Source organism: Nannospalax galili, unplaced genomic scaffold (assembly GCF_000622305.1).
Source record: "Nannospalax galili isolate Female #2095 unplaced genomic scaffold, S.galili_v1.0 scaffold1138, whole genome shotgun sequence".
NCBI classification, from domain to species: domain Eukaryota; kingdom Metazoa; phylum Chordata; class Mammalia; order Rodentia; family Spalacidae; genus Nannospalax; species Nannospalax galili.
Genome location: NW_008342297.1, coordinates 2112727 through 2135077, shown reverse-complemented (window position 1 = coordinate 2135077; position 22351 = coordinate 2112727). Strand labels below are relative to the sequence as shown.

At 51.5% G+C, this 22351-nt stretch overlaps 2 protein-coding genes and 1 long non-coding RNA gene across 3 annotated transcripts; 2 read left to right on the top strand and 1 right to left on the bottom strand.

Moving 5' to 3' along the window:
• Positions 1-5503: 5503 nt before the first annotated feature.
• Positions 5504-8400, top strand: LOC103738250 (intestinal-type alkaline phosphatase 1-like). Its single transcript, XM_008838125.1, has 11 exons — positions 5504-5573; positions 5658-5774; positions 5900-6015; positions 6178-6352; positions 6428-6600; positions 6833-6967; positions 7049-7121; positions 7245-7379; positions 7464-7655; positions 7879-7995; positions 8081-8400. The coding sequence occupies exons 1-11, from the start codon at positions 5504-5506 to the stop codon at positions 8398-8400; spliced, it is 1623 nt and encodes a 540-aa protein (XP_008836347.1).
• Positions 8401-11071: 2671 nt separating this feature from the next.
• Positions 11072-11600, bottom strand: LOC103738222. The gene is made up of 3 exons (XR_607434.2): positions 11526-11600; positions 11354-11446; positions 11072-11197 (listed from the first exon to the last, which is right to left on the bottom strand). It is a non-coding gene; the product is annotated as an uncharacterized LOC103738222 (long non-coding RNA).
• Positions 11601-15688: 4088 nt separating this feature from the next.
• On the top strand, positions 15689-18634 carry LOC103738249 (alkaline phosphatase, germ cell type-like). Its single transcript, XM_008838124.1, has 11 exons — positions 15689-15758; positions 15840-15956; positions 16074-16189; positions 16358-16532; positions 16626-16798; positions 17048-17182; positions 17274-17346; positions 17466-17600; positions 17727-17918; positions 18145-18261; positions 18351-18634. The coding sequence occupies exons 1-11, from the start codon at positions 15689-15691 to the stop codon at positions 18632-18634; spliced, it is 1587 nt and encodes a 528-aa protein (XP_008836346.1).
• The last annotated feature ends 3717 nt before the right edge of the window (positions 18635-22351 follow it).

The window sequence follows — 22351 nt, the reverse complement described above, 5'->3', positions numbered from 1 at the left end:
TGCCTGTCTCTGCCTCCCAAGTGCTGGGATTAAAGGCGTGAGCCACCACACCCAGTTTTTTTTTAAAGCTTTAAAAAATTACATTAATTAATTAATGTGATCTCTTGGGCCCAAGAGTTTCAAATCATATGGGCAACACAGTGATTCCCCATCTGAAAAGAAAAAAGAAAAAAATTAAGTCTGCAGTGTTGGCTACTCTTACAAATGGAAATTTCTTCTTGGTGTGGAACAGGCTATGAAGTACATATGGGGATCAGAAGGCAACTTTCAGGAGTCAGTTCTCTTCTTCCACCATGTGGGTCCTGGGGATTGAACTCAGTTCATCAGGCTTGGCAGCAAGCACCTTTGTTTACTGAGCCATCTCGCCAGCCCCATTTTTTTCAATATATATTTTTAATGAATTTTTGTGCATGTCATACAATGCATCTTAATCATATTTAGACCCCTCCCTATCCGCAGTCCCCCATATCCCGCCCACCAGATTTCATGTATTCTGTCATATATATTAAGGCTTATCAAGTCAAGTTTGTGTACCCAAATGTCCCTCTATGTGAGCTCATTCACTGGAACCTGTTCAGCCTATCTAGTCCCTTGAAGATCAACTCTGCCTCACCCAGAAGTGATCATCTGCCAATATGTCCTTGGCTAAAGTTGGGGCCTGCTGTCCATTTCCACAGTTCTATTCTAGGTTTTTGTCTGAGTTTTCACGGGTCCTGTGCATGCTGTCACTATTGCTGTTCATATGAGCAAGTTCCCAGAAGCCTGGAAGACTGTTTTCTTATGGTCATGCACCACCCCTGGCTCTTACAATCTTTCCACCCCCTCTTCTGCAATGGTCCCTGGGTGGGTGAGGTTTAATACAGGAGCCCTATCGCCCTATCCATGGACACACACTCTGCAGTCTCTTATTCTCTACACTTCGGCCAGTTGTGGCCTTCTGTGTTCATCATCATCTCTTGTATGAGGGAGCTTCGCTGGTGGGAGTTGAGAGATGCAGTAGTGTTCTCTCTACCCCCATTCCACTGTGTTCCGTGAGCCTTAGGAACATAAGGTATAGGTATACTCTTAGGTATAGAGGTTCCATTGTAAATGTGGCTGGGCATCTCACAGACACTTATTCTCTGTGTGTGACCAGCTGTGGGACTCTGTAATAGTCTATCTGTTACCAAAAAAAAGCTTCACAGTGCCAGACAGGAGAAACCTCCCTTTGAGTTGCTGGTCAGAATAGTCTAAGAGACTCCCCACATAAATAGGCTATTGCCTCAGCCCCTGGTTACCTCCCAGAACTTGAAGTTAAGACCTTATTGCTGAAAACAGGACATACTTTGGACACAGGAGTAGAGCTGGCACTAACCTGGAAGCCTCCTCCCTGAAGACTAGCTCTCATATTTCTAGGGGACACTCTGCAAGCTGCTAAGGGAGAAAATCAATCAATAGTCCAACTTCAGCTTTAAAGCCTAATAACCACAACAATGACCAGCGTAGCAAACTATCAGTGTAGCAGCGGCACTTGTATCCTGGGGGTAATTAATAGCTACGTAATTGAACTTAAGGTCCACTCATTGGGAGGGAACTCATGTGTGGCACTGTAAACACAGACAAATACACACAGCTGGAGAGGTCATAGATCCTAGAGAAAGCCCTACATGTGTCACATCCCTAGACAAACTTGATTTCTTACTGTATGCTAAATATGGATCCCTATATTTACAGACAAGTGTACCTGTCACCACTCATCAAAGAAGCTTTTTTAAAAAATTTTTATTTATTATTTTTATTTTATGTGTATGAGTGTATTGACTGCATGTATGTGAGTGTACCCGTGTCTTGCAATGCCTCGGAGGTCAGAAGAGGGCACAGGATCCCCTTGAACAGGAGTTACTGAGGGAAGGTCATTAGCTGCCATGTGGCACTTAATGCCAACCCTAAAAATACAAACAGTGCCATAGGCCACGGAGGGAGTGGCCAAGTGGGATCAGCTGGGGCTCTGACTTTCATTCTTCTGTCAGATCCTTTGGACTCTGGTGTGGCCAGTAAATGTGATAAGAGACTTATCTATTTGGTGTCTTTGCAGATTTTGCTGCAGCGACTATTACTACTCAACAATACTCATTAAATTCCCACTACAGAGTAGTGTTAGATAAGAGAGTTCTCGGGGCTGGAGAGATGGCTCAACGGTTAAGAGCACTGACTGTTCTTGCAGAAGACCTGGGTTCGAATGCCAGGACCCACATGGCAGCTAACAACTGTCTGTAACTCCAGCCTCTTCTGTCCTCTGTGGGCATTGCATGACACGGGTGCACTTACCTACATGCAGGCAATATACTCATACACATAAAATAAAACTAATAAATAAAATATTTTAAAAAAGAGAGAGAGTTCTCTTGAGTATCTATTAGCTGTGCACAGTAGGGTCGATTGCTTGGACTGTGTATTATACCTGGATAAATTCCTCTGGAGAAACCGATACACCCATACCCACACATCATACACACAACAATAATAAATAAAATATTTTAAAAACTGGCATGTGACACTATAGTAAGGTGAAAATTCCTACTTCAAAGCAGGGAAGAAGTGTCACTGCAAAGGTATTCTGATGGCAGACTGACTGTGGCACCGTGAATCTTTAATCTGTGGCTTGATACAGAACTAATTAAGGGTTCGTCCAGTAGCTAGTCATCTCTGACCTTTAGCCAAGAATGTTCCTTTCCCAAACAAAGAACTGCTTAAGAAAACAGAAAGCATAATCACCCCAACTTCATTGCTACATGTTGTGTATGTGCATCAAATGATCAGTGGCACAGCATCAGTATGTATAATTAATATTTACCAATCAGAATATTTTTCTAGTGCTGAGGATTGAGCACATGGCCTCAGTATGCCTGTCAGGTACTATAACTGAGCTACTTCCCCAGGCCCCAGGCTAGTCTTAAACTCACAGCGATCCTCTTGCCTTAGCCTCTTGAGTGCTGGGGTTCCAGGCGTGAGCCACTATGCTTGGCGATAAGAACTCTGTTGTTGTTGTTCCCCTTTGTTTTTTGTGTCCAGGTTTCATGTGGCCCAGACTGGCCTTGAACTAACTATTCAGGGGAGGATGACCCTGAGCACCGACCCTCCTGCCTCCACCTCCCAAGTGCTGGGATTACAGTTGTCTCTAAGACTCTGACTTCTCTGGGAATGTCATGTTTGTAGAAATGTACGGCGCTTGCCTATTTGTGGCTGGTTGAATTCAGATTTCAGAGACCACAGTGACCTTAAGGACCCTCCACAATGTGGCACACATCAGATTTTCCTTCTATCTGCTGTTTTCTTGTAACAGAGGTTTGCTATGCAGCCTCCCTACCAGGCTGTGAACTTTTGGTAATGGTCCTGCCTCCTCAGTGCTGGGATCACAGCTGTGCACCACTACGCCCACTATGCACATGTACCATGTACTTCCTTCCATTTTGTTTGTTTTTTATGCTTTTATTAGCATCTTAATTATAGAATTTAATGGTTTTCATTTTGGCATTGCATTACATTTATTTTGTGTGTGCATATGTGTATGTGTGAGTATAGAACGTGTGGAGGTCAGATGATAACTTTCGGGAGTCATTTCTTTCCTTCTACCTGCTGGGTTCTGGGGATGGAACTCAGGTGGTCAGCTTTGGAGGCAGGTGAAGTTACCTGCTGAGCCATCTTGCTAGTTCTATTTTTTAAAAATGTATTTAATATTTTTATTTTGTGTGTATGCGGCGTGTATTGCCTACATGTAGGCAAGTGCACCCATGTTGTGTTGTGCAATGCCGCGGAGGTCAGAAGAGGCTGTTGGATCCCCTGGGACTGGAGTTATGGACAGTTGTTAGCTGCCAATGTGGGGGCTGGGATTTGAACCCGGATCTTCTGCAAGAACAACCAGTGTTCTTAACCGCTGAGCCGTCTCTCCAACCCTGCCAGTTCTATTTTATATTTAGTTATTATGTATTTTTTGTGTATGAATGTTTTGACTACGTGTGTTTATGTACCATGTGCATGCAGTGTCCTCAGTGACCAGAAGAGGGCATTGGATCCATTGGAACTGGTGTCACAGTCGGTTGTGAGCTGTCCAATGGGTTCTGGGAACGGAACTCAATTCCTCTGCAACAGCAAGCCTTAAATGTTCAGCCATTTCCCCAGCCCCCATTTTAATTTTTATTTGGGTTCATTCTGACATGTTTTTAAGCAAAATTTGTTTTATTGTTTCTCTCCTCCCCTTCTTCTTTGTCTCTCACCCCTTCCTTGCACTCTCTCACCCCCAGTGGCCCCCTCTCACCCCCAGTGGCCTCCTCTCACCCCCAGTGGCCTCCTCTCACCCCCAGTGGCCTCCTCTCCTCTCACCCCCAGTGGCCTCCTCTCCACTTTCATGTCATATGAGATGCTTTTAAATGTTGTTGTTTGTCTGAGACAGGGTCTCCCTATGTAGCCCAGGCTGGCCTCAAATTCACAATTTTGTTTTTGATTTCCCAGAGCTGGAATTGCAGGCACACACTTCCACACTCAGCATGTAGAGTTCCTATTTTAATGCCTTTGGATATATGCTCAGAAGTGGGATGCTAAATTGTGGAGATACTTTTGAACCCATTCTCTTAACTCTGTATCTGTGGCTACTTGGGTGTGCTCAGTACCTGCAGAAAACAGACTTACCCTTGGGCCCCAGCTATCTGTCTGAGGGGATAGGGGTCACTCTGTCCCCTCAGGGTCTAATGGCCCCCTGAAAAAATACAACCATTGCCACATCTGGAACCTGCTGCTCCAGGCACAGGTGCGAATGTGACTAACAGAAAGAAACACCCAGGGGCCTACTACAGGGTAGGTCCAGCACACAGCCAATTACTGAAGACATGGACAAGGGTTCCACTCGAGGAGGCTCCATTAGCATTACCCTTCTCAAACGGTAGTCACTCAGCCCACTCGGTCCTGGGTGCCATCTCTCCCGGTCAAGAATAGACAGGGAAAAGCAAGGCTCCCGGCTACTCCGTGTTCCTCCTTTCCCTTATCAGTGGGGGTCCTGGCGTCAGGAGGCCAAATCCAGGCCCTGGCTGCTTGGAACCCCACCTACCTTGAGCACCCAGATCAGAGCCTGGCCCCAGCTGGCTTTCAGGAGCAGTGTCAGGAACCCCCAACAAAGTAGCGTGAGCAGAGTGGTGGGTGGCCCCCATCAGCACAGGGTACAAACTCCTCATCCAGGAGTAGCTGCCCCTAGCCTCCCACACTACCTGGGGAGACACCCTGGGCCAAACATGGATCTCTTCTGTCAGGACCCCTGGCTCAAGCTGGTACAGCCACACCCTGCCAGCAGGGTTTTCCGTTCACAGGGCAGGGGTGGGGCCAGGGTGACTATCTGCATGTAGGGGAGGGAAATGGACCCTTTACAGCCAGGAACAAAGTCCTTCTCTGAGTTAAGCCCAGAAAGCTGTGCTGTAGCTGAACCCCTGGTTACCCAGCTGAGAGCCCCACCATCAGCCCACCAGTAACCCTAGCCATGCAGGGAACCTGGGTGCTGCTGCTGTCGCTGAGTTTCAGGCTACAGCTGTCCTTTGGTGTCATCCCAGGTAAGAGGGCTCCCCTCCCTCTGACTCCTACAGAAAGACTAACCTGACCCTCCGTTCTAACTTGGTCTACTTCTCCTTGGCCAGGGGAGGAGGAGAGCCCGGCCTTCTGGAACCAAAAGGCAGCTGAGGCCTTGGATGCCGCCAAGAAGCTACAGCCCATTCAGACATCAGCCAAGAACCTCATCATCTTTCTGGGGGACGGTGAGTGTGCAAGGTCTGGCCACCCTGGGGCTCTTACACACACCCTAGGTACCCAAGGCCACTCACTGGTGGGTCTTGGCAGGCAGGCCTGGGGGTTCAGATCTGACTGTGTTCTGCTCCTTCAGGGATGGGGGTGCCCACGGTGACAGCCACTCGGATCCTAAAGGGACAACTGAATGGCCACCTGGGACCCGAGACACCTCTGGCCATGGACCGCTTCCCATACATGGCTCTGTCCAAGGTGGGCAGTGGGCCATATATTGGGATGTGGGGGAGGGGCTGGAGATGATGGGGTGAGGAGAACCCAGAAGTGGGGTCCAAATTTGCAATCAGGGCAGTGTGAGTATGTCCCAGGAAGCAAGGACTAATGTCTACCAGGAGCTGAGAATGACTCTGTCCCCAGACATACAACGTGGATAGACAAGTCCCAGACAGTGCAGGCACAGCCACAGCCTATCTCTGCGGGGTCAAGGCCAACTACAAGACCATTGGTTTGAGCGCGGCAGCTCGAGTTGACCAGTGTAACACGACATTTGGCAACGAGGTCATCTCAGTGATGTACCGAGCGAAGGAAGCAGGTGGGGTTGGTGCTGGGCTTAGGGTGGGGCAGGCCTAGATCACTAGGTGGCCCACCTGACCTCTGTCACCTCCAGGAAAGTCCGTGGGAGTGGTGACCACCACCCAGGTGCAGCATGCCTCTCCAGCTGGGACCTATGCACACACGGTGAACCGCAACTGGTACTCAGATGCTGAAATGCCTGCCTCGGCACTGCAGGAGGGCTGCAAGGACATCGCCGCACAGCTGGTCTTCAACATGGACATTGACGTGAGCTCCAAGAGCCAGGGTCTAGACCAAGGGGTGAACCTTGAACTGGCCACAGTCCCAGACACACAACAGCCTGAGCTTTGGGTTCTCCAGGATACCTGAGAGATGAGTAGGGGGTGGGTGTCCAGCCTAGAAGACCACAGACCTGGCGGGGAGCCAAGGGCTATCTGTCAGCAAGAAGTAGGGGAATCATAAGGTCCTAAGTCCACCTGTCCTGATCCTCTGACCGCAGGTGATCCTTGGTGGGGGCCGAAAGTTCATGTTTCCCAAGGGGACTCCAGACCCTGAGTACCCGGATGATAGTTCCCAGTCTGGAGCCAGGCTGGATAAACTGGACCTGGTGAAGGAGTGGCTGTTAAAGCACCAGGTGATGGTGGTCCCAGGGCAGGGCTCAGGGCAGGACTGTGCGTCTCAGGGCTATATCCTAAGACTGGCTGTGTCCCTGCAGGGGGCCCGGTATGTTTGGAACCGCACAGAGCTCTTTGAGGCGTCCCAGGACTCGACAGTGACTCACCTCATGGGTAATGGTCCCCAGCTCCTTTGCTAGCATCTTTCAGATGACTTTCACTGAAGCATGCGTGTATGTGTGCCATGACCCCTCCCACTGCCCAGCCTGGGGTCACCATGGATTCCTGTGCCCTCAGGCCTCTTTGAGCCAGTAGAAATGAAATATGACATCTATAGAAACTCCTCGCTAGACCCATCCCTGGAGGAGATGACAGAGGTGGCCGTGCGCATGCTGAGCAGGAACCCCCAAGGCTTTTATCTCTTTGTGGAAGGTGAGTGGTTGTGCCTGGCAGAAAAAAAGAAGGGACGGGATCCAGGGCAGTTTTAAGTATCACACCTGTTACTGGTGCCTGCAGGGGGCCGCATCGACCACGGTCACCATGAGGGCATAGCTTACCTGGCACTGACCGAAGCTGTCATGTTCGACTCTGCCATCGATAGGGCAGGCCAGCTCACCAGTGAGCAGGACACGCTGACACTCATCACCGCTGACCACTCCCATGTTTTCACGTTTGGTGGCTACACACTTCGGGGGACCTCCATCTTCGGTAGGCCAGGGGACAGTGACAGGTGGTGTTGCCTCAGTTATAGGGAGTAGAAATCTTTGGACCTCAGTTTCTTCATCTGTCAAAAGGGCACAAGGAGCACTTGCCTTGTAGGGAGGGATCTGGTGAGAACTGAACCCCTGACTAGGCCAAATGAGCAGGTATGTGGCTCACATGCAAAAAGCAGTGGTCGGTGCCAGCACAAGGTGTCTCTTCCTCCATGCAGGGCTGGCTCCCCGCAGTGCTCAGGACGACAAGTCCTACACCTCCATCCTATATGGCAATGGCCCGGGCTATGTGCTTAATTCAGGAAACCGACCCAATGTGACCGAGACTGAAAGTGGTAAGTAGGGTGGGGTCAACGCCGTGGGGCTGCAGGCCGAGCAGGGCAGTGGACGCTGCTCTCCCTGAACGCCTTGACCCTGTAGGCGACAAAACATACCGGCAGCAGGCGGCTGTGCCCCTGTCATCGGAGACCCATGGCGGCGAGGACGTGGCCATATTCGCGCGTGGCCCGCAGGCGCACCTGGTGCACGGAGTGCAGGAGCAGAGTTACGTCGCGCATGTCATGGCCTTTGCTGGTTGCCTGGAGCCCTACACCGACTGCCGCCTGGCGCCCCCTGCCGACCAGAGCAGCAGCACCACCACCCCAGGCCAGAGCAGTGCCTCCGGCCCAGGCCCAGCTCAGCTGTCCCTGCCGCTGTTCGGGGGGATGCTGTTGCTAGTAGGGGTAGCTATGGCGTCCTGATCGCCAGGTCCCCTCTGGGCTCCTTCCCAGGGTCCCTGCTGGTTCCTGTTTATCCACTCTGTTTCCTGCCCCCTAATAGTCCAGGACTCTCCATGCTCCACCCAGGCAGTCCACCTCTGGCTTCTGTGCCCCATCTGGTAGTCCTCTTGTCCAAATGTTGAGACAGTAGCTTAGCCCATAGCTCTAACTGCCACCTACTCTGAAGTTATGACACCCAGGCCCTCCCAGGGCTTCCCTGGACTCCCTTTCTCCACCTCTGCCACCCACAACCTAGAAGAGCCGGCTTGGAAAACCACAGCTGGACCACATGGTGCCACCACACTCTGATCGAAGCTGCAGCTGACCCTGCTGGCCAAGGAGGTGGCTGGCCTGGAGCCCCCAGCAGGGACTTCCACAAGATTCTTGGCTATCCACTGTCGAAGACGCAAAAGGAAAACTCTCATCTCAAAGGGGATAAGAGATGGTTTATTCTGGAGCCAAATATGAGCTGACCATGACCCGGGAACACAGATTCAGGTTACCCCAAATTCCATGTTCCAGTGTGGTAACAGCTGTCTTACATTTTTATAGTAACAGAACAAAGAAAAGTCACAAATCAAGACACTTTTCAAATACATTGGCGGATACATTCAGTAGGCAGGTCATAGCAAAGTGGGAGGGATCTTACTATAGGCCTCAGATGTTATCTGATGACATTCTTAGCTTTTGGATTGGTGAGACCTGGTGGTCTGCTGAGTTAATACATTCTAAAGGTTTTTATCTGTTAGTCACAGTATGTTAGATCAGAAACAGAGATGGACACTAAAAGGAGTGGCTGTTCTGGGCTAAAGACAGGCCTGAGATAAATTAGACTCTGGACCTGCAACATTCCAAACTCTCCACAGTCTCCAGACTGATAGTGATAATCAGTTGGTCAGCCTTGCAGAAAGTTCAGTTCAAGGTGCAGGAGTTCTTTTGGAAACTTTCTTTCACACCACACTGAACCAATTCCATACCACCACCCTTCACAGAGGCCCAGAGGCTGTGGAGGCCCAGCAGGCAGCCCAGAACAGCCTTGGGCCTCCTCATCCAACCAGCTCGATCTGTAAAAGTCTGAACAAAGGGGGCTGGAGAGATGGCTCAGCAATTAAGAGCACCGACTGCTCTTTCAGAGGACCCAGGTTCGATTCCCAGCACCCACATGGTGGCTACGAACCGTCCTTAACTCCAGTTCCAGGGGAATCTGAAGCTCTCTTCTGACCTCTGTGGCACTGCATGACACGGGTGCACTCACATACATGCAGGCAATACACTCATACACACAAAATAAAAAATAAATAAAATATTTTTTGAAAAAGTCTGAACAAAGAACATTTTTGTCCTCAGGGACCGCCAGTCCTTAGAGAGCCATCGCAATAATAAAATGAACTGTTATACAATGTAATGCCTCAAGTACTTTCTAGTAAGCAAAACCCTGGGTGCCTGGGGTACAGAGTACAGGTAAAGGGGTGGATAGTAGAGATTAGGAGGTCAGAGACAGCCTGTCTAAGGAAGAGGTAAGCAAGAGTTGTGGACAAAGTGAGTCACAGCCTGCAGGTTCTGCCTCCTGACACAGAGCTGCAGATCTGCAGGAGCCAAACAGCGGGCCACAACTCGGCCCTTGCCTAAGGCCTCATCCCTTAGCTGGCTATGGAGGGAGGGCAGGGGCTCCACAGAGCAGGTAGGTTTCTGGGGTAAAGAGGCCTGGTGATGAGCAGGCTGGAGTTCAGTGATGAGAGCCCCATGCTGAGTCTGGGCACTCCATTCTCAGATGGAGGCCATGGGAGGGCTGGGTGCCGGGAAGTGGGGAAGGACCTGGGGTAAAACAAGGGTGGTCCAGACAGACATGTCGATGGGTTAACCCAGGCCTGACCTACCTATGCCGCTACCTCACTGCCCCACGAAGATGGGGTAAGAGGTTGACCCACATAGGCAGAGTTTAACCTGAACTGTCCTGAGTTCATCACAGCAGAACATGCTCCTGCTTCTGACCCTGAAGGGCCATGGCTAGCATAGTTTCCCAGTTGTCTATGGGGCAGGATACTCAGCACACATGGATGGCTGCCTCAGAGCTGGGCTTGACTGACCTCAGGTCCTTCCCAAGTACCTATACTGCTTCCACTGATGGGGTGCAGAACTCAACCTGAAGTAGCCAGGGGCCCAGACATAGTCAGACTACTACTGACTAGGAACTCTGACCCTGATGAGTCATGATCTTTATAGATTCCCACCTCTTTATGTGGTGGGCCACCTGTCACTTAGGGGTCGCTGCCTCAGAGCTGGGCTTGATTGGCCTCAGGTCCTTCCCAAGATCAGAAGAGACCAGCAGGCTCTCCCCGAGGTGGTTCTTAGCAGACAGCTGTGATCACATCTGCCTTAAGAAACATCCAGATGTCTTGTTGACCATCCCAGGATAAGGGAGGGCAGCCCAAGAGGCTTCCTGGGTGCCCAGGCTCCCACAGGGGAGGAGCCAGCACCAGCACATGACCTAGGGATCTGGATTCCTGTTCCTATGCTCCCACCTGCCTCCCCCAGTGTGGCTTCTGCAGAGATGGACATTCAAAGTTCACCAAGAAGACAGCTCTAGGGTGCTGATGGAGGGGCTCCAAGGCAAGGAGAATGGAGTGCTGGGGGTGGGCGACCTGCAGCCTCACCTACGGGGTGTGGAGCGGATGAGCTGGGACACCTGCTGCATGTAGTCTGTGGCCAGCAGTACCACCTCCTCATCCTCAGAGAAGTCCTCCTGGAAGATCTGGTCCAGCAACCACTTCCACCGCAGCTGTGGGGCAGAGGATAGAGCCACAGACAGCAAGGGGTCAGGGAGAGGCAACGAGAGCACATGGGCATCAAGGGGTATGGACATATCTGAAGAAGGTGACCTGGAGTCCCCAGACCCTCCCCCATCACCTGCTCACCAAGTCTGAGCAACACTCACGTGAGGGGTGATCTTCTGCAGCTGCCCCAGAGTCACTTTGTTGTACATGGAACTGACGTCTCTTCGGAGATCATCATACTCTGACATGGAGATCTGGGGTGGAGAGTAGCTTGACCAGCCCTGGTCCATCGCCCTGTCCCAGCCCTGGCAGCCCCCAGCCCCTGCTGCTCACATTGGCCAACCGCTGCTCCAACTGCAGGATCTCCTGGGCCTTCTGCTCCACAGCCTCTGCCCCCAACAGGCTGAGTAGATGCTCCATGAACACCCTGTATGCAGCCAGGATCTGCACCAGGACAGGGGTTGGAGGTGGGAGAGACACCCCTGAGACACCAACCTTCTCTGCACTTGGATTTGGGGCTCTTGAAATTCCTGACTAACCCCAGCTCTATTGGGGATGTTGCCCCAGCCCGGGGTCCCCTCTCCCTGCTTACCAAAGTGGTAGATATTGTGGCTTCCATGGCTTGAATAAACCCTGTGATCATTCCAGGGAAATTATTGATGTCCTATTCTGTCGTTCTCCTAGAGCCCAGCTCCTCCCAGCTCCCCTACCAATACTGATCCACCTTCTCGGGTGGCCTTCCTGAACTCTTTATAACCACACCCAGGATTCAGGACTGCTGGTGGGGGCGGGTTCCCAGGGATCCACTCAGAGCAGGACACAGTGGGAGGAGTTTCTGTGGTCCAGCACAACAGCAAAGGAGAAGAAGATCAGTGCTTTTGCAGCCAGTGCCATCACTCCAGAGCCCACCACAGCAATGAAGGGACCAGCGTCCCAGGGCTCCTTCTTCATCCTGTGTGGCCTGCACTCTTTCTGTGACACCAAGAATCTCTACACAACCCCTAAGTGCACCTGTGACCCTGCAGGTGGCCAGATGCCCACTGCTCCTTTCTGGCCATCCACGGTCAGGACACAATGCACCTACTGGAACGGTTGTGTGTAACCCACTTTCTTGAAGGCCTTTCAGTCAGGAAGGTTGGGAGGAGGTGGTCCAGCCTCCTCCCCTGAAGACTCCTTAAATGCTTGGGCAGGTCTGGCCTGGGAGGAGAGATGCCATATCACAAGTGATGACAGGGTCCCAGACAAAAACTGCACAATCCATCCCACTGCTCCAGTTTTCAACACCTGCCTACCAGACCTCTGGGGGCATTGTGGACTCAGAATCCTGATCCCATGAGGTCTGATGCAAATAGCACCAGGGGAAAGAGAAAAAAAGAAAACTTGGTCTTCCTCCAGGGGAGGCAGGATAATCACCTTGCTTCAGCTTGTTGCCTGGGGGATGTTCCTGTGAGAGAGGGGTGAACATCTGCCTGGAGGAAGAGATGCCTCCATATCCTGCAGGGGTGGGGTCTGGGTATATGCTGGGCCTTCTCTTCTGGTGGCCCCGGTGTATTCCCAGCCCCTGTCATGTGCTCCCAGAGTTGCAGGAACTGTCATCAAGTTCCCAATGAGCTGTCCTAGTGAGAGCTGGAGGGCAAAGGCACACAGGAGCCTTTTCTCTTGCTCCTTCCCAGGGAACAGACAGATCAAGACAGCCTATCCGGAGAGCTGGTTCTGCCAGTGTGGGTGTCCCCTACCCTAGGCAAAGGCTATCCTAACTCTGTGAAAAACTTAAAAAAAAATTTCATTGTATATATTCATTGATATCTATTTTTATTTGTTTGGTTTTTTAGAGGGGTTTAAAATTTTATTTTGTTTTATGTATATGAGTGTTTTACCTTCTGTATGTAAGTGCATCTGTGTTGTGTAATGCCTGTATAAAGCCAGAAGAGAGCATCAGATCCCCTGGAACTGGAGTTATCGGTGGTTGTGGGTAGGTGCTGAGAATGGAACCTGGGTCCTCTGCATGAATAACCAGTACTCTTTACTGCAGAGTTGTCTCTCTAGCCCCTTTTTGTTTGTTTAGAGCCAGGTTCTCAGGTAGCCCAGAGGCTTCATATCACTTGAACTTCTGATCCTCTCACCTCCACCTCCTGAGTCTTGTGATTAGTGGCATACACCACCATGGCCAATTTATGCAATGCTGAGGATTGAACCCTGGGCTTCATGTGTGTGAGGCAAGCACTATACCAACTGAGCTACATCTCCCCCCATTTGTTTTAGACAGGGTCTCATATATCTCAGGCTTCCCTGAAACTTACTGTGTAGCCAAGGATGATCTTGAACTCCCCATCCTCCTGCCTCCATCTATTAAGAGCTGAGCTCACAAGTGTGTGTCACCATGCCTGGTTCTGGAGCCTGTACTGATGACTTGAAATCCCTGGGCCCCGAAGGTGACCCAGGCATGGAGATGGACACAGGGGTTCAGATGGCCCTACGTGGCTGGGTTGTGTCTGTACACTTTAGATGTGGATGAGCATACTGTGATCACCACAAGTGACAGGTGCCTGGTCTCCAGTCCTGCCCCGGCACATGAAGAAATGTTCAGGAAATCAGGGCAGATCATAATTGAAAAAGACAGGGTCACCCAAGACAGGAGCAAAGGTAGTGACACACCAAATTCTGGTGAGACACTGTCGGGATCAAACAGAGGCACTTAAGTCAACCTTAAAAAGATAAATAGTGCTGCAGACCATGGAGGGAGTGGCCAAGTGAGATTAGCCTGATTGACACTGAGACTAGATCTGATTCCAGATGCAACAAAACTGAGTCATTCCGATTTTGCTGGTGGGCATGTAAAATGGTGCTCTACTCTGCAAAATAGTTCATTAGTAGCTGGGAGTGGTGGTGCACGCCTTTAATCCCAGCTCTCGGGAGGTAGAGGCAGGAGGATCTCAGTGAGATCAAGGCCAGCTTGGTCTACATAGTGAGTTCTAGGCAAGCTATGGCTACAGGGAGACCCTCTGTCAAAAAGACCAGAAAAAAAAAGTTCATTACTTTCTAAAGAAATGACACAAGGGCTGGCGATGTAGCTCAGCTGGTAGAGTGCTTAGCATCCATGAAATCCTGAATTTGATTCCCAGCATTGAATGAAATAAAGCATGTGGTACATGCCTATAATTCCAGCACTCAGGAGGTAGAGATAGGAGCCTCAGGAATTTAAGGTTGTCCTTGGCTAGATGCAGAATTCAAGGCAAGCCTGGGCTATGTGAGGCCCAGCATCAAATTATCTAAAAACAAACAAGCAAAGAAAAACCTTAGATGTGGCTGACCACGATGGCATCTGCCTATAATCCCAGCACTCCAGAACTAGAGGGAAAAGGATCAGGAGCTCCAAGTAGCCTTGGCTACTTATCAAATTTGAAGCTAACCTGGGCTACATGAGACCTTGTCTCAAACACAAAAACAAACTGGGTGTGGTAGCATCTACCTGTAATTCAAGCACTTGGGAGGTAAGGGCAGGGAATCCAGAACTCAAGGTCACCCTAGGCTACATAGCAAATTCCAGGCCAATCTGGCCTATACGAGATCCTAATTCAACAAAAACAAAGTCCAACACAACCAAAGCTAGATGTCTAGTGCATGCCTGCAATTCTAGCACTTGGGAGGCTGACTGCTATGAGTTTGAAGTCTGCCTGGGTTCAGAATGAGACCCCGTCCCAAAAAATGAGAGAGGGAGAGAGACATCTGTCTGTTGTGGTGGTACATGCCTCTAAACCCAGTTTCTTGGGAGATTGAGGCAGAGGATCCCGTGTTCAAGGCTACCTTGGGTTGCAGAACATTCCTTATCCCAGACCACATCGAGGGTGTGCCCAGGGCCTATGCAGCATCTGCCCAACACAGAAGGGGATCAACTTCAAAGGTAAATCCTGCTTGTTACTCAGGAAGACCCAGGCCTTGCCTGGTCTGGCTCAAGTTCTGGCCAAGGGCATAGTGTCCACTAGAGCATGCATCCAAACGCAAAAAAGAAGGGCTGTTCCAGCCAACTTTGACTCCATAGTCCACCTGGCTGACACTCCTGGGTAATTCACCTGCTCTAAGGCCAAAGGAGAAGGCAACCAGGCCACCTCTGTCCCCAACTGGTTCTCAGAAACAAAGAGTAATGGGCTCCCACAGAACAGAGGTTTGTGGCTCCTGCACTAACCCAGATATTGACTGTCCCAAGCCTCCCATCCAACCTGGGGGAGATACCAGGGGCTTACACATAGCCCTGGTACCAAGACACTGCCCTAGACTAGCCCAGCCACACCTTGTCACCTCCCTTCAGCCAGCTAGGCTTCTGTTCACAGGAAAGGGGTGGGGCAAGGGTAGTACCCAGGGATTGGGAGGGACACTGAGCTTTTTAAGCAGGGACTGGGTCTTCCCCTATTTAAGACAAGGCAGCCAGTGCCTTCCTTAGGTGGTATCCTTGTGTCCTGACTTCTCCTTCCACTACAGTTTCACCACCAGCTGAAGCCATGCCTGGAGCCTGGGTTCTGCTGCTGCTGCTGGGCCTCAGACTACATCTGTCCCTTGGCGTCATCCCAGGTAAGAAGGTTCCCTGAGCTGCTTGCTCCCCTTACACACACAGCCTTCGTCTGACTCTTCCTCTGTTCTCCCCTTGGCCAGTGGAGGAGGAGAACCCAGCCTTCTGGAACCAAAAGGCAGCCAAGGCCTTGGATGCAGCCAAGAAGCTACAGCCCATTCAGACATCAGCCAAGAACCTCATCATCTTCCTGGGGGATGGTGAGTGTTCGAGGTCTGGCCCCTAGGGCTGTCACACACCCCAGGAACCCAAGGCTGCTGGTGGGCCCTGGAAGGCAGGCCTGGGGGTTCAGATCTGACTGTGTTCTGCTCCTTCAGGGATGGGGGTGCCCACGGTGACAGCCACTCGGATCCTAAAGGGACAACTGGATGGCCACCTGGGACCTGAGACACCCCTAGCCATGGACCGCTTCCCATACATGGCCCTTTCCAAGGTGAGCTTGGGGGCATCTGAGCCCCCGACGGGGGAGGGGGGTGGCAAGATGTGGTAGAATAGCAGAGGGGAGACCATATGAGCAAGGGCCCATCATAGTGTGGGGACATGCCCCAGTCAGGACTAATGTCTGCCAGTAGAGGGGAGCTGAGAGTGTCTCTGTCTACAGACCTACAACGTAGACATGCAGGTTCCAGACAGCGCAGGCACAGCCACAGCCTTCCTCTGTGGGGTCAAGACTAATTACAAGGTCATTGGCTTGAGTGCGGCAGCACGCTTTGACCAGTGCAACACAACGTGGGGCAACGAGGTAGTCTCTGTGATGCATCGAGCCAAGAAAGCAGGTGAGTTGGGGCCACGCTCGGTGACAGAGGCAGGTCTGGGATTCTTGGTGGTTTATCTGGGGTACTGAGTGGCTCACCTGATCTCTTCTGTAGGGAAGTCCGTGGGAGTGGTGACTACCACCTCGGTCCAGCATGCCTCTCCAGCTGGGACCTATGCACACACGGTGAACCGCAACTGGTACTCAGATGCTCAAATGTCTGCCTCGGCACTGCAGGAGGGCTGCAAGGACATCTCCACCCAACTTGTCGTCAACATGGATATTAATGTGCGCTCCAAGAGCCAGGGGGAGGGTCTAGAATAACAGTACTCACTGCAGTCTAGGCAGTGAACTGCCTGAGCTCTGGGTCCTCCAGGGTATCTGAGGGATGGGTAGAGGTGGATGTAGAAGGTACAGTCCAAGAGAGCCCTTCCCACAAACCTGTTGGCGGGGACCATGTGCTGTCAGGAGGGACAGGGGATCAGTCAGGTCCCAAATCCCCTTGCCCTGATGAACTTCTGATTCCTTTGATCGCAGGTGATCCTCGGTGGTGGCCGCAAGTTTATGTTTCCCAAGGGGACACCAGACCCTGAGTACCCTGTTAACACGAGCAAGGCTGGAACTAGGCTGGATGAACGGGACCTGGTACAGGAGTGGCTAGCGAAACACCGGGTAAGGCAGACAGTAGGGCAGAGGGCATTGCTGGAATGCTGGAACCCATCACATTTCAAGATATGTGCTAAGACTGGCTGTGTCCCTGCAGGGGGCCTGGTATGTTTGGAACCGCACAGAGCTCATTCGGGCGTCTCAGGACCCATCTGTGACACACCTCATGGGTAATGACGCCTGCTCTTGCCTCGGCACCCCTTAGATAGCCTCCACTGGGAAAGTGTGGGGGTATACCATGTCCCTACTGCCCAGCCTGGGGGTCAACACAGATTATCTTACTCCTCAGGCCTCTTTGAACCTGAACACATGAAATATGAGAGCCAGCAAGACCACTCACTTGACCCGTCCCTGGAGGAGATGACAGAGGTGGCCGTGCGCATGCTGAGCAGGAACCCCCGAGGCTTTTATCTCTTTGTGGAAGGTGAGTGGTTGTGCCTGGCAGAAAAAAGGAGGGGACAGGGGTGCAGGGCAGATTCAAGTATCACACCTGTCCCCTCCTTTTTTCCATATCACTGTATATATCACAAGTATCACTGGTTCCCTGCAGGGGGCCGCATTGACCATGGTCACCACGAGGGCAGAGCTTATCAGGCACTGACTGAAGCTGTCATGTTTGACTCTGCCATTGACAAGGCAGACAAACTCACCAGTGAGCAGGACACGCTGATCCTTGTCACCGCTGACCACTCCCACGTCTTCTCTTTTGGTGGCTACACACTTCGGGGGACCTCCATCTTCGGTAGGCCAGGGGACAGTGGCAGGTGGTGTTGCCTCAGTTGTAGAGGGTGGAAAAATCTTTGGGCCTCAGTTGCCTTATCTGTCAAAAGGGCACAAGGAGCACTTGCATTGCAGGGATCTGGTGAAGATTAAATAGTGACCAGGCAGAAGGTGAGGGAGTACAGACAGCCACACATGCACTGTTGAAGCAGTAAGGGCTGAAAACAACCTATCCCCTCTCCCTGCAGGGCTGGCTCCCTTCAAGGCTCAGGACGGCAACTCCTTTACCTCCATCCTGTATGGCAACGGCCCTGGCTACAAGCTGCAGAATGGTATCCGGCCTAATGTCACTGACAGAGAGAGCCGTAAGTTCAGGGGGCTGTCAGGTTCGGGCAGAGGCTTGAAAGAACTCCTGGAGGTGGAGGCCCCCTGCCCTGAACACTCTTGCTTCCAGGGAACCCTATGTACCGGCAGCAGGCGGCTGTGCCCCTCTCCTCAGAGACCCACGGTGGTGAGGACGTGGCAATATTTGCACGTGGCCCGCAGGCGCACCTGGTGCACGGAGTGCAGGAGCAGAATTACGTCGCGCACATCATGGCCTTTGCTGGCTGCCTGGAGCCCTATACCGACTGCCACCTGGCGCCCCCTGCCGATGATAGCAGCACCGCCCACCAGGGCTGGACCCCCTCACTGCTGGCGGGGTCCCTGACGATGCTACTGGTGGCCACTGAACCCTGACCACCTATGCTCCACCCCGGTGTCCCACAGCTGACCTCAGTGCTCCCTGCTGGTGCTCCCTTCTAGGCTCCACCTGTCCCTCTGGTTCTCTGTACCCTCACTCCAGGTCTCCAGTCCCAGACCAGGCTGCCAATCCTGCCACTTCAGAGTATTAAGCCAGCTTCAGACCTGCAGGATGAGGCAAAACCACTTACCATCCTGGGCCGGCTCTTCAGGGTCCATCATTGCCCACTGCTAAGCCTTGGGAAGAACCAAGTGGACAGCAAGCATCACAGGGCCTGAGTCACCAGGAATGGACAATACTTAGTGCCAGACTTTCTTGGCTTCAGTGTCTGTAGTACCATGGACTAGGAGCCCAGCAAAGCTTTGACCGCCATCTGTCCCCTCCATTACCATCAGTCTCATGTCCAGCAGGGAACCCTCAGAGGTCCAGCAGTACCATTACATAGGAGGGGTCCTCCAAGTTCAACCCTGTGACCACTCCATGCTGGGAAATCAAGGAGAGGCCCCCCAACAGCTGTGAGCTGGTGGCCAAAGGACAGCACTTTGCCCCAGACCCACTGGGCCTGCACTTTGCACTTTTTTTCTTCCAGTTTTTGAGACAGTCTTCCCTAGTCTGGATTTCAACTCACCACCCTCCTGCCTCCCAAGTGCTTGGATTGCAGGTGTGCTCCACCATGTCTGGCTGGCACAAAGATGTGTCCTACATTCCTGGGGCCTCCATTCTCCTGGGGTAACCATAGCAATAATAAAATGAACTGTTACACAATGTAGTATCAGTGCTTTCTAGAAGGAAAAGCTCAAGTGTCTGCCGAATGCAGCTAGAGGGTTGTAGGCTGGGCTGCCCGTCCCCAGATTGTGAGGTGGACATACTAACAAGGATAGCTTAGTTCAAGAGTTCCTGTCTGGAGGGCTGTGCAAACAGGTACCTCAGGCTTCTCATGCTGTGATGGTGCCATAGATGATCTTGTTGGGGATAGCATGGCACAGCAGCCAGCCCACATGACGAGAAAGTCCTGGCATGGGTCAATGCTGGTATCCAGGTGGGCCAACAGGAAGCAGCAGCCGGAACCATTGGGGTAGGCAGGAAGCAGAGAGGCCCCCTGGTGCTGTTGGTGCCACTGGCTCACTTGACCTCCTGGAACTTGCTGTAGTGCCCTGTCGTGGGATATTGTGCTCCCATGGTGCTAAGGCCATGCCCATGCTCAGCTTGGGTACCTTGGCTATGATACTCAGGGCTTGGGCCACCATTGCAGGAAGGGCAGAGGCAGCTCGGAGAAGCACTTAAGCCGGCCCAAAGCCTGTCAGGGCAGAGACAGTTCAGGAGGCTGGAGGCCACTGATGGTCCCCAACAACGGCCTGAGGCTTTGCTCTCCTGCTTAAAGAGCAAAGAGTGGCCAGCACCTCCGGAAACTACAGTCTTTCCACCTCTTCCACCAGGCAGCTTTCATTGGCAGCCTGGTTCTTCTGTCTTTGCCTCGTTCAACATCTGCTCCAACCAAGAGCAGAGGGAGAGTAGGAGCAGAGTAGGCAGGGGAGAGTGGGGGCTGGGGAGTGAGCCAGGGCCATGTCTATGTGTCCCTGAAGCCTTCCATCTCTCAGTTGAGATTGAGGGCTTCCTCTCTTTTTGGTGCTGATGCTGACACAGGGTTTCACCTAATCCAAACTGGCCTCAAACTTGCTAAGTTGCAGCAGATGACCTTGAATTTCTTTTCCTTCTGCCCCCACAGCCTGAGGGCTAGAATTACAGGCATGCACCACCGTGCTTGGTTTATGCAGTGCTGGGGATTGAATGCAGGAATCTGCATGCTAGGCATTCTACTAACTAAGTTGAATCACCAGCCATGAGAAGGTCAAGTGGCGAGGAACCAGACTTCTTCCTCTTAGAAGCCTGATCACTATCATCCCAGCAGCAGGTGCGTGCTGCCTGGCTGAGCATCCCTTCTGTTGGATGCACCCCCAAGATCTCAGGCTGAAACCCTTGTGCCCTGGCTGTAGCCACAGAGGAGATTCATCAGTCCACTGAAGCTCCTATCTGGGGGCTATGGAGAGTGAGGGGGTGTCTTCGGCCTCAGTGGCAGGAGTCTTCCTGTCCCCACCCAAGGCCCTGTACTCCTGTGCATGAGGGTGCATGCTCCGCCCTGGAAATGGAATGACCAGAGCAAAGCTCTGCATTGCAGGCCTCCATCAGACAGAAGGGCTGCCCTTCCAGAATGAGTCACCTCTTTTAACACTGGCCCTGCTTGCATTCTACCTACAGGCCCGCCATGATTCTAAGGTTTGCCTCTTTGTTCTGAAGCTCAGGGTTTGGCCTCCCACCCTTCCCTCTCTGCTCCTGTTACCCACAGTGCTGACCACATCAGGTCTATTTATACCTACTGAAAAAGGAAGATCTCTTGTCAGCCATGAGTAAAATGCAACTATTTCATTCAAGCAGGCAAACCCAAAGCAATGTCAATCCATTCCCAGGCCCTTCACCAGCACAGCTGAAGCTGCAGTATGTTTATCTTTGTTAGAATGCAGATAATAAAGTTAGGGCCTATCTTAGTCTGTTATCTGTTATAATAAAATACCTGCGACTGGGTAATTTATAAGGAATAGAAATTTATTTACATAATGGTTCTCAAGGTTGGGAAATTCTATATCAATGTGCCAGTACCTGCCTAGGGATTTTTGCTATGGGATCGTGTGGTGTTAGGTGGTTTGCAAAGTCAGGTTTCTCTCCCTTTCTTTCTATTTATAGACAAGGTCTCATTATGTAGTCTTAGCTAGCCTGAAATTCACTATGTACAGCAGGCTCGAGTGTAAGAGCACTGGCTGCTCTTGCAGAGGATCCAGGTTCAGTTCCCAGCACCCACACGGTGGCTAACAACTGTTCCTAATTCCAGTTGGGGGGGTCTGACACCCTCTTCTGGCTGCTATAAGCATTGCATGCACATGGTGCACATGCAGCAAAACTGATGCACACAAAAAATTAGAATTAAAATAAAAATGCAAACTTGATAAAGCAAAGTCAGGGTTTGAGAAGACTGATCCCCCCACTCCTTTCTCTGTCCAGTGCCTTTGATTCTGAAGAAAGTTCTATGGGTAAAATACTATTAAATGTCATGAATGGCATGTTGGGTGTGTATGTGTGTGCAAGGAGTGTGCACACCTGTTGAACTGTTTGAAGAAGTTACCACAGCCACCCCAGCCTTTAGCCACCACCACCCTGATCAGTCAGCAGATAAGAAAACCAAAGCAAAATCCAGCAGTGAAAGGATTACAGCTTGCTGGAGGCTGTGCAGATACTTTGCATATTTGTTTATTTGTGAGACAAGTTCTCCCTATAGCCTAGGGTGGCCTCAATCTCAATATCTTATTGCTTCAGCTTCCTGAATCCCAAGAGCACAGGCATGTGGCACTATGTCCAGTGGTCTCTAGCGTTTTTGTTTTTTTTTCTTTTTGACACAATCTTACTCTGCAGCCCAGGCTATTCTGGAACTCACTATGTAGTCCAGGCTGGTTTCAAACTCCCAGCAATTTGCCTGCTTCAGGCTCCAGAGTGCTGGGATTATAGGCATGAGCCACTACACCTGGCATCATTACCAATATGTCTTAGCTGTAACATCCTTTGTTTTTAACATTTATTCTATTCTATTCTCTCTCTCTCTCTCTCTCTCTCTCTCTCTCTCTCTCTCTCTCTCACTCCCCCCCCCCCACCCCCCCCCCCTTGGC

What these genes read in the sequence shown, in the direction of transcription:
- LOC103738250 (XM_008838125.1), top strand. Translation starts at nt 5,504, where the DNA reads ATGCAGGGAACCTGGGTGCTGCTGCTGTCGCTGAGTTTCAGGCTACAG. An exon ending in CATCATCTTTCTGGGGGACG is followed by an intron (nt 5,775 to 5,899) that starts GTGAGTGTGCAA and finishes CTGCTCCTTCAG; the next exon opens with GGATGGGGGTGCCCACGGTG. An exon ending in TCTTCAACATGGACATTGAC is followed by an intron (nt 6,601 to 6,832) that starts GTGAGCTCCAAG and finishes CTCTGACCGCAG; the next exon opens with GTGATCCTTGGTGGGGGCCG.
- LOC103738249 (XM_008838124.1), top strand. Translation starts at nt 15,689, where the DNA reads ATGCCTGGAGCCTGGGTTCTGCTGCTGCTGCTGGGCCTCAGACTACAT. An exon ending in CATACATGGCCCTTTCCAAG is followed by an intron (nt 16,190 to 16,357) that starts GTGAGCTTGGGG and finishes CTCTGTCTACAG; the next exon opens with ACCTACAACGTAGACATGCA. An exon ending in TCGGGGGACCTCCATCTTCG is followed by an intron (nt 17,919 to 18,144) that starts GTAGGCCAGGGG and finishes CTCTCCCTGCAG; the next exon opens with GGCTGGCTCCCTTCAAGGCT.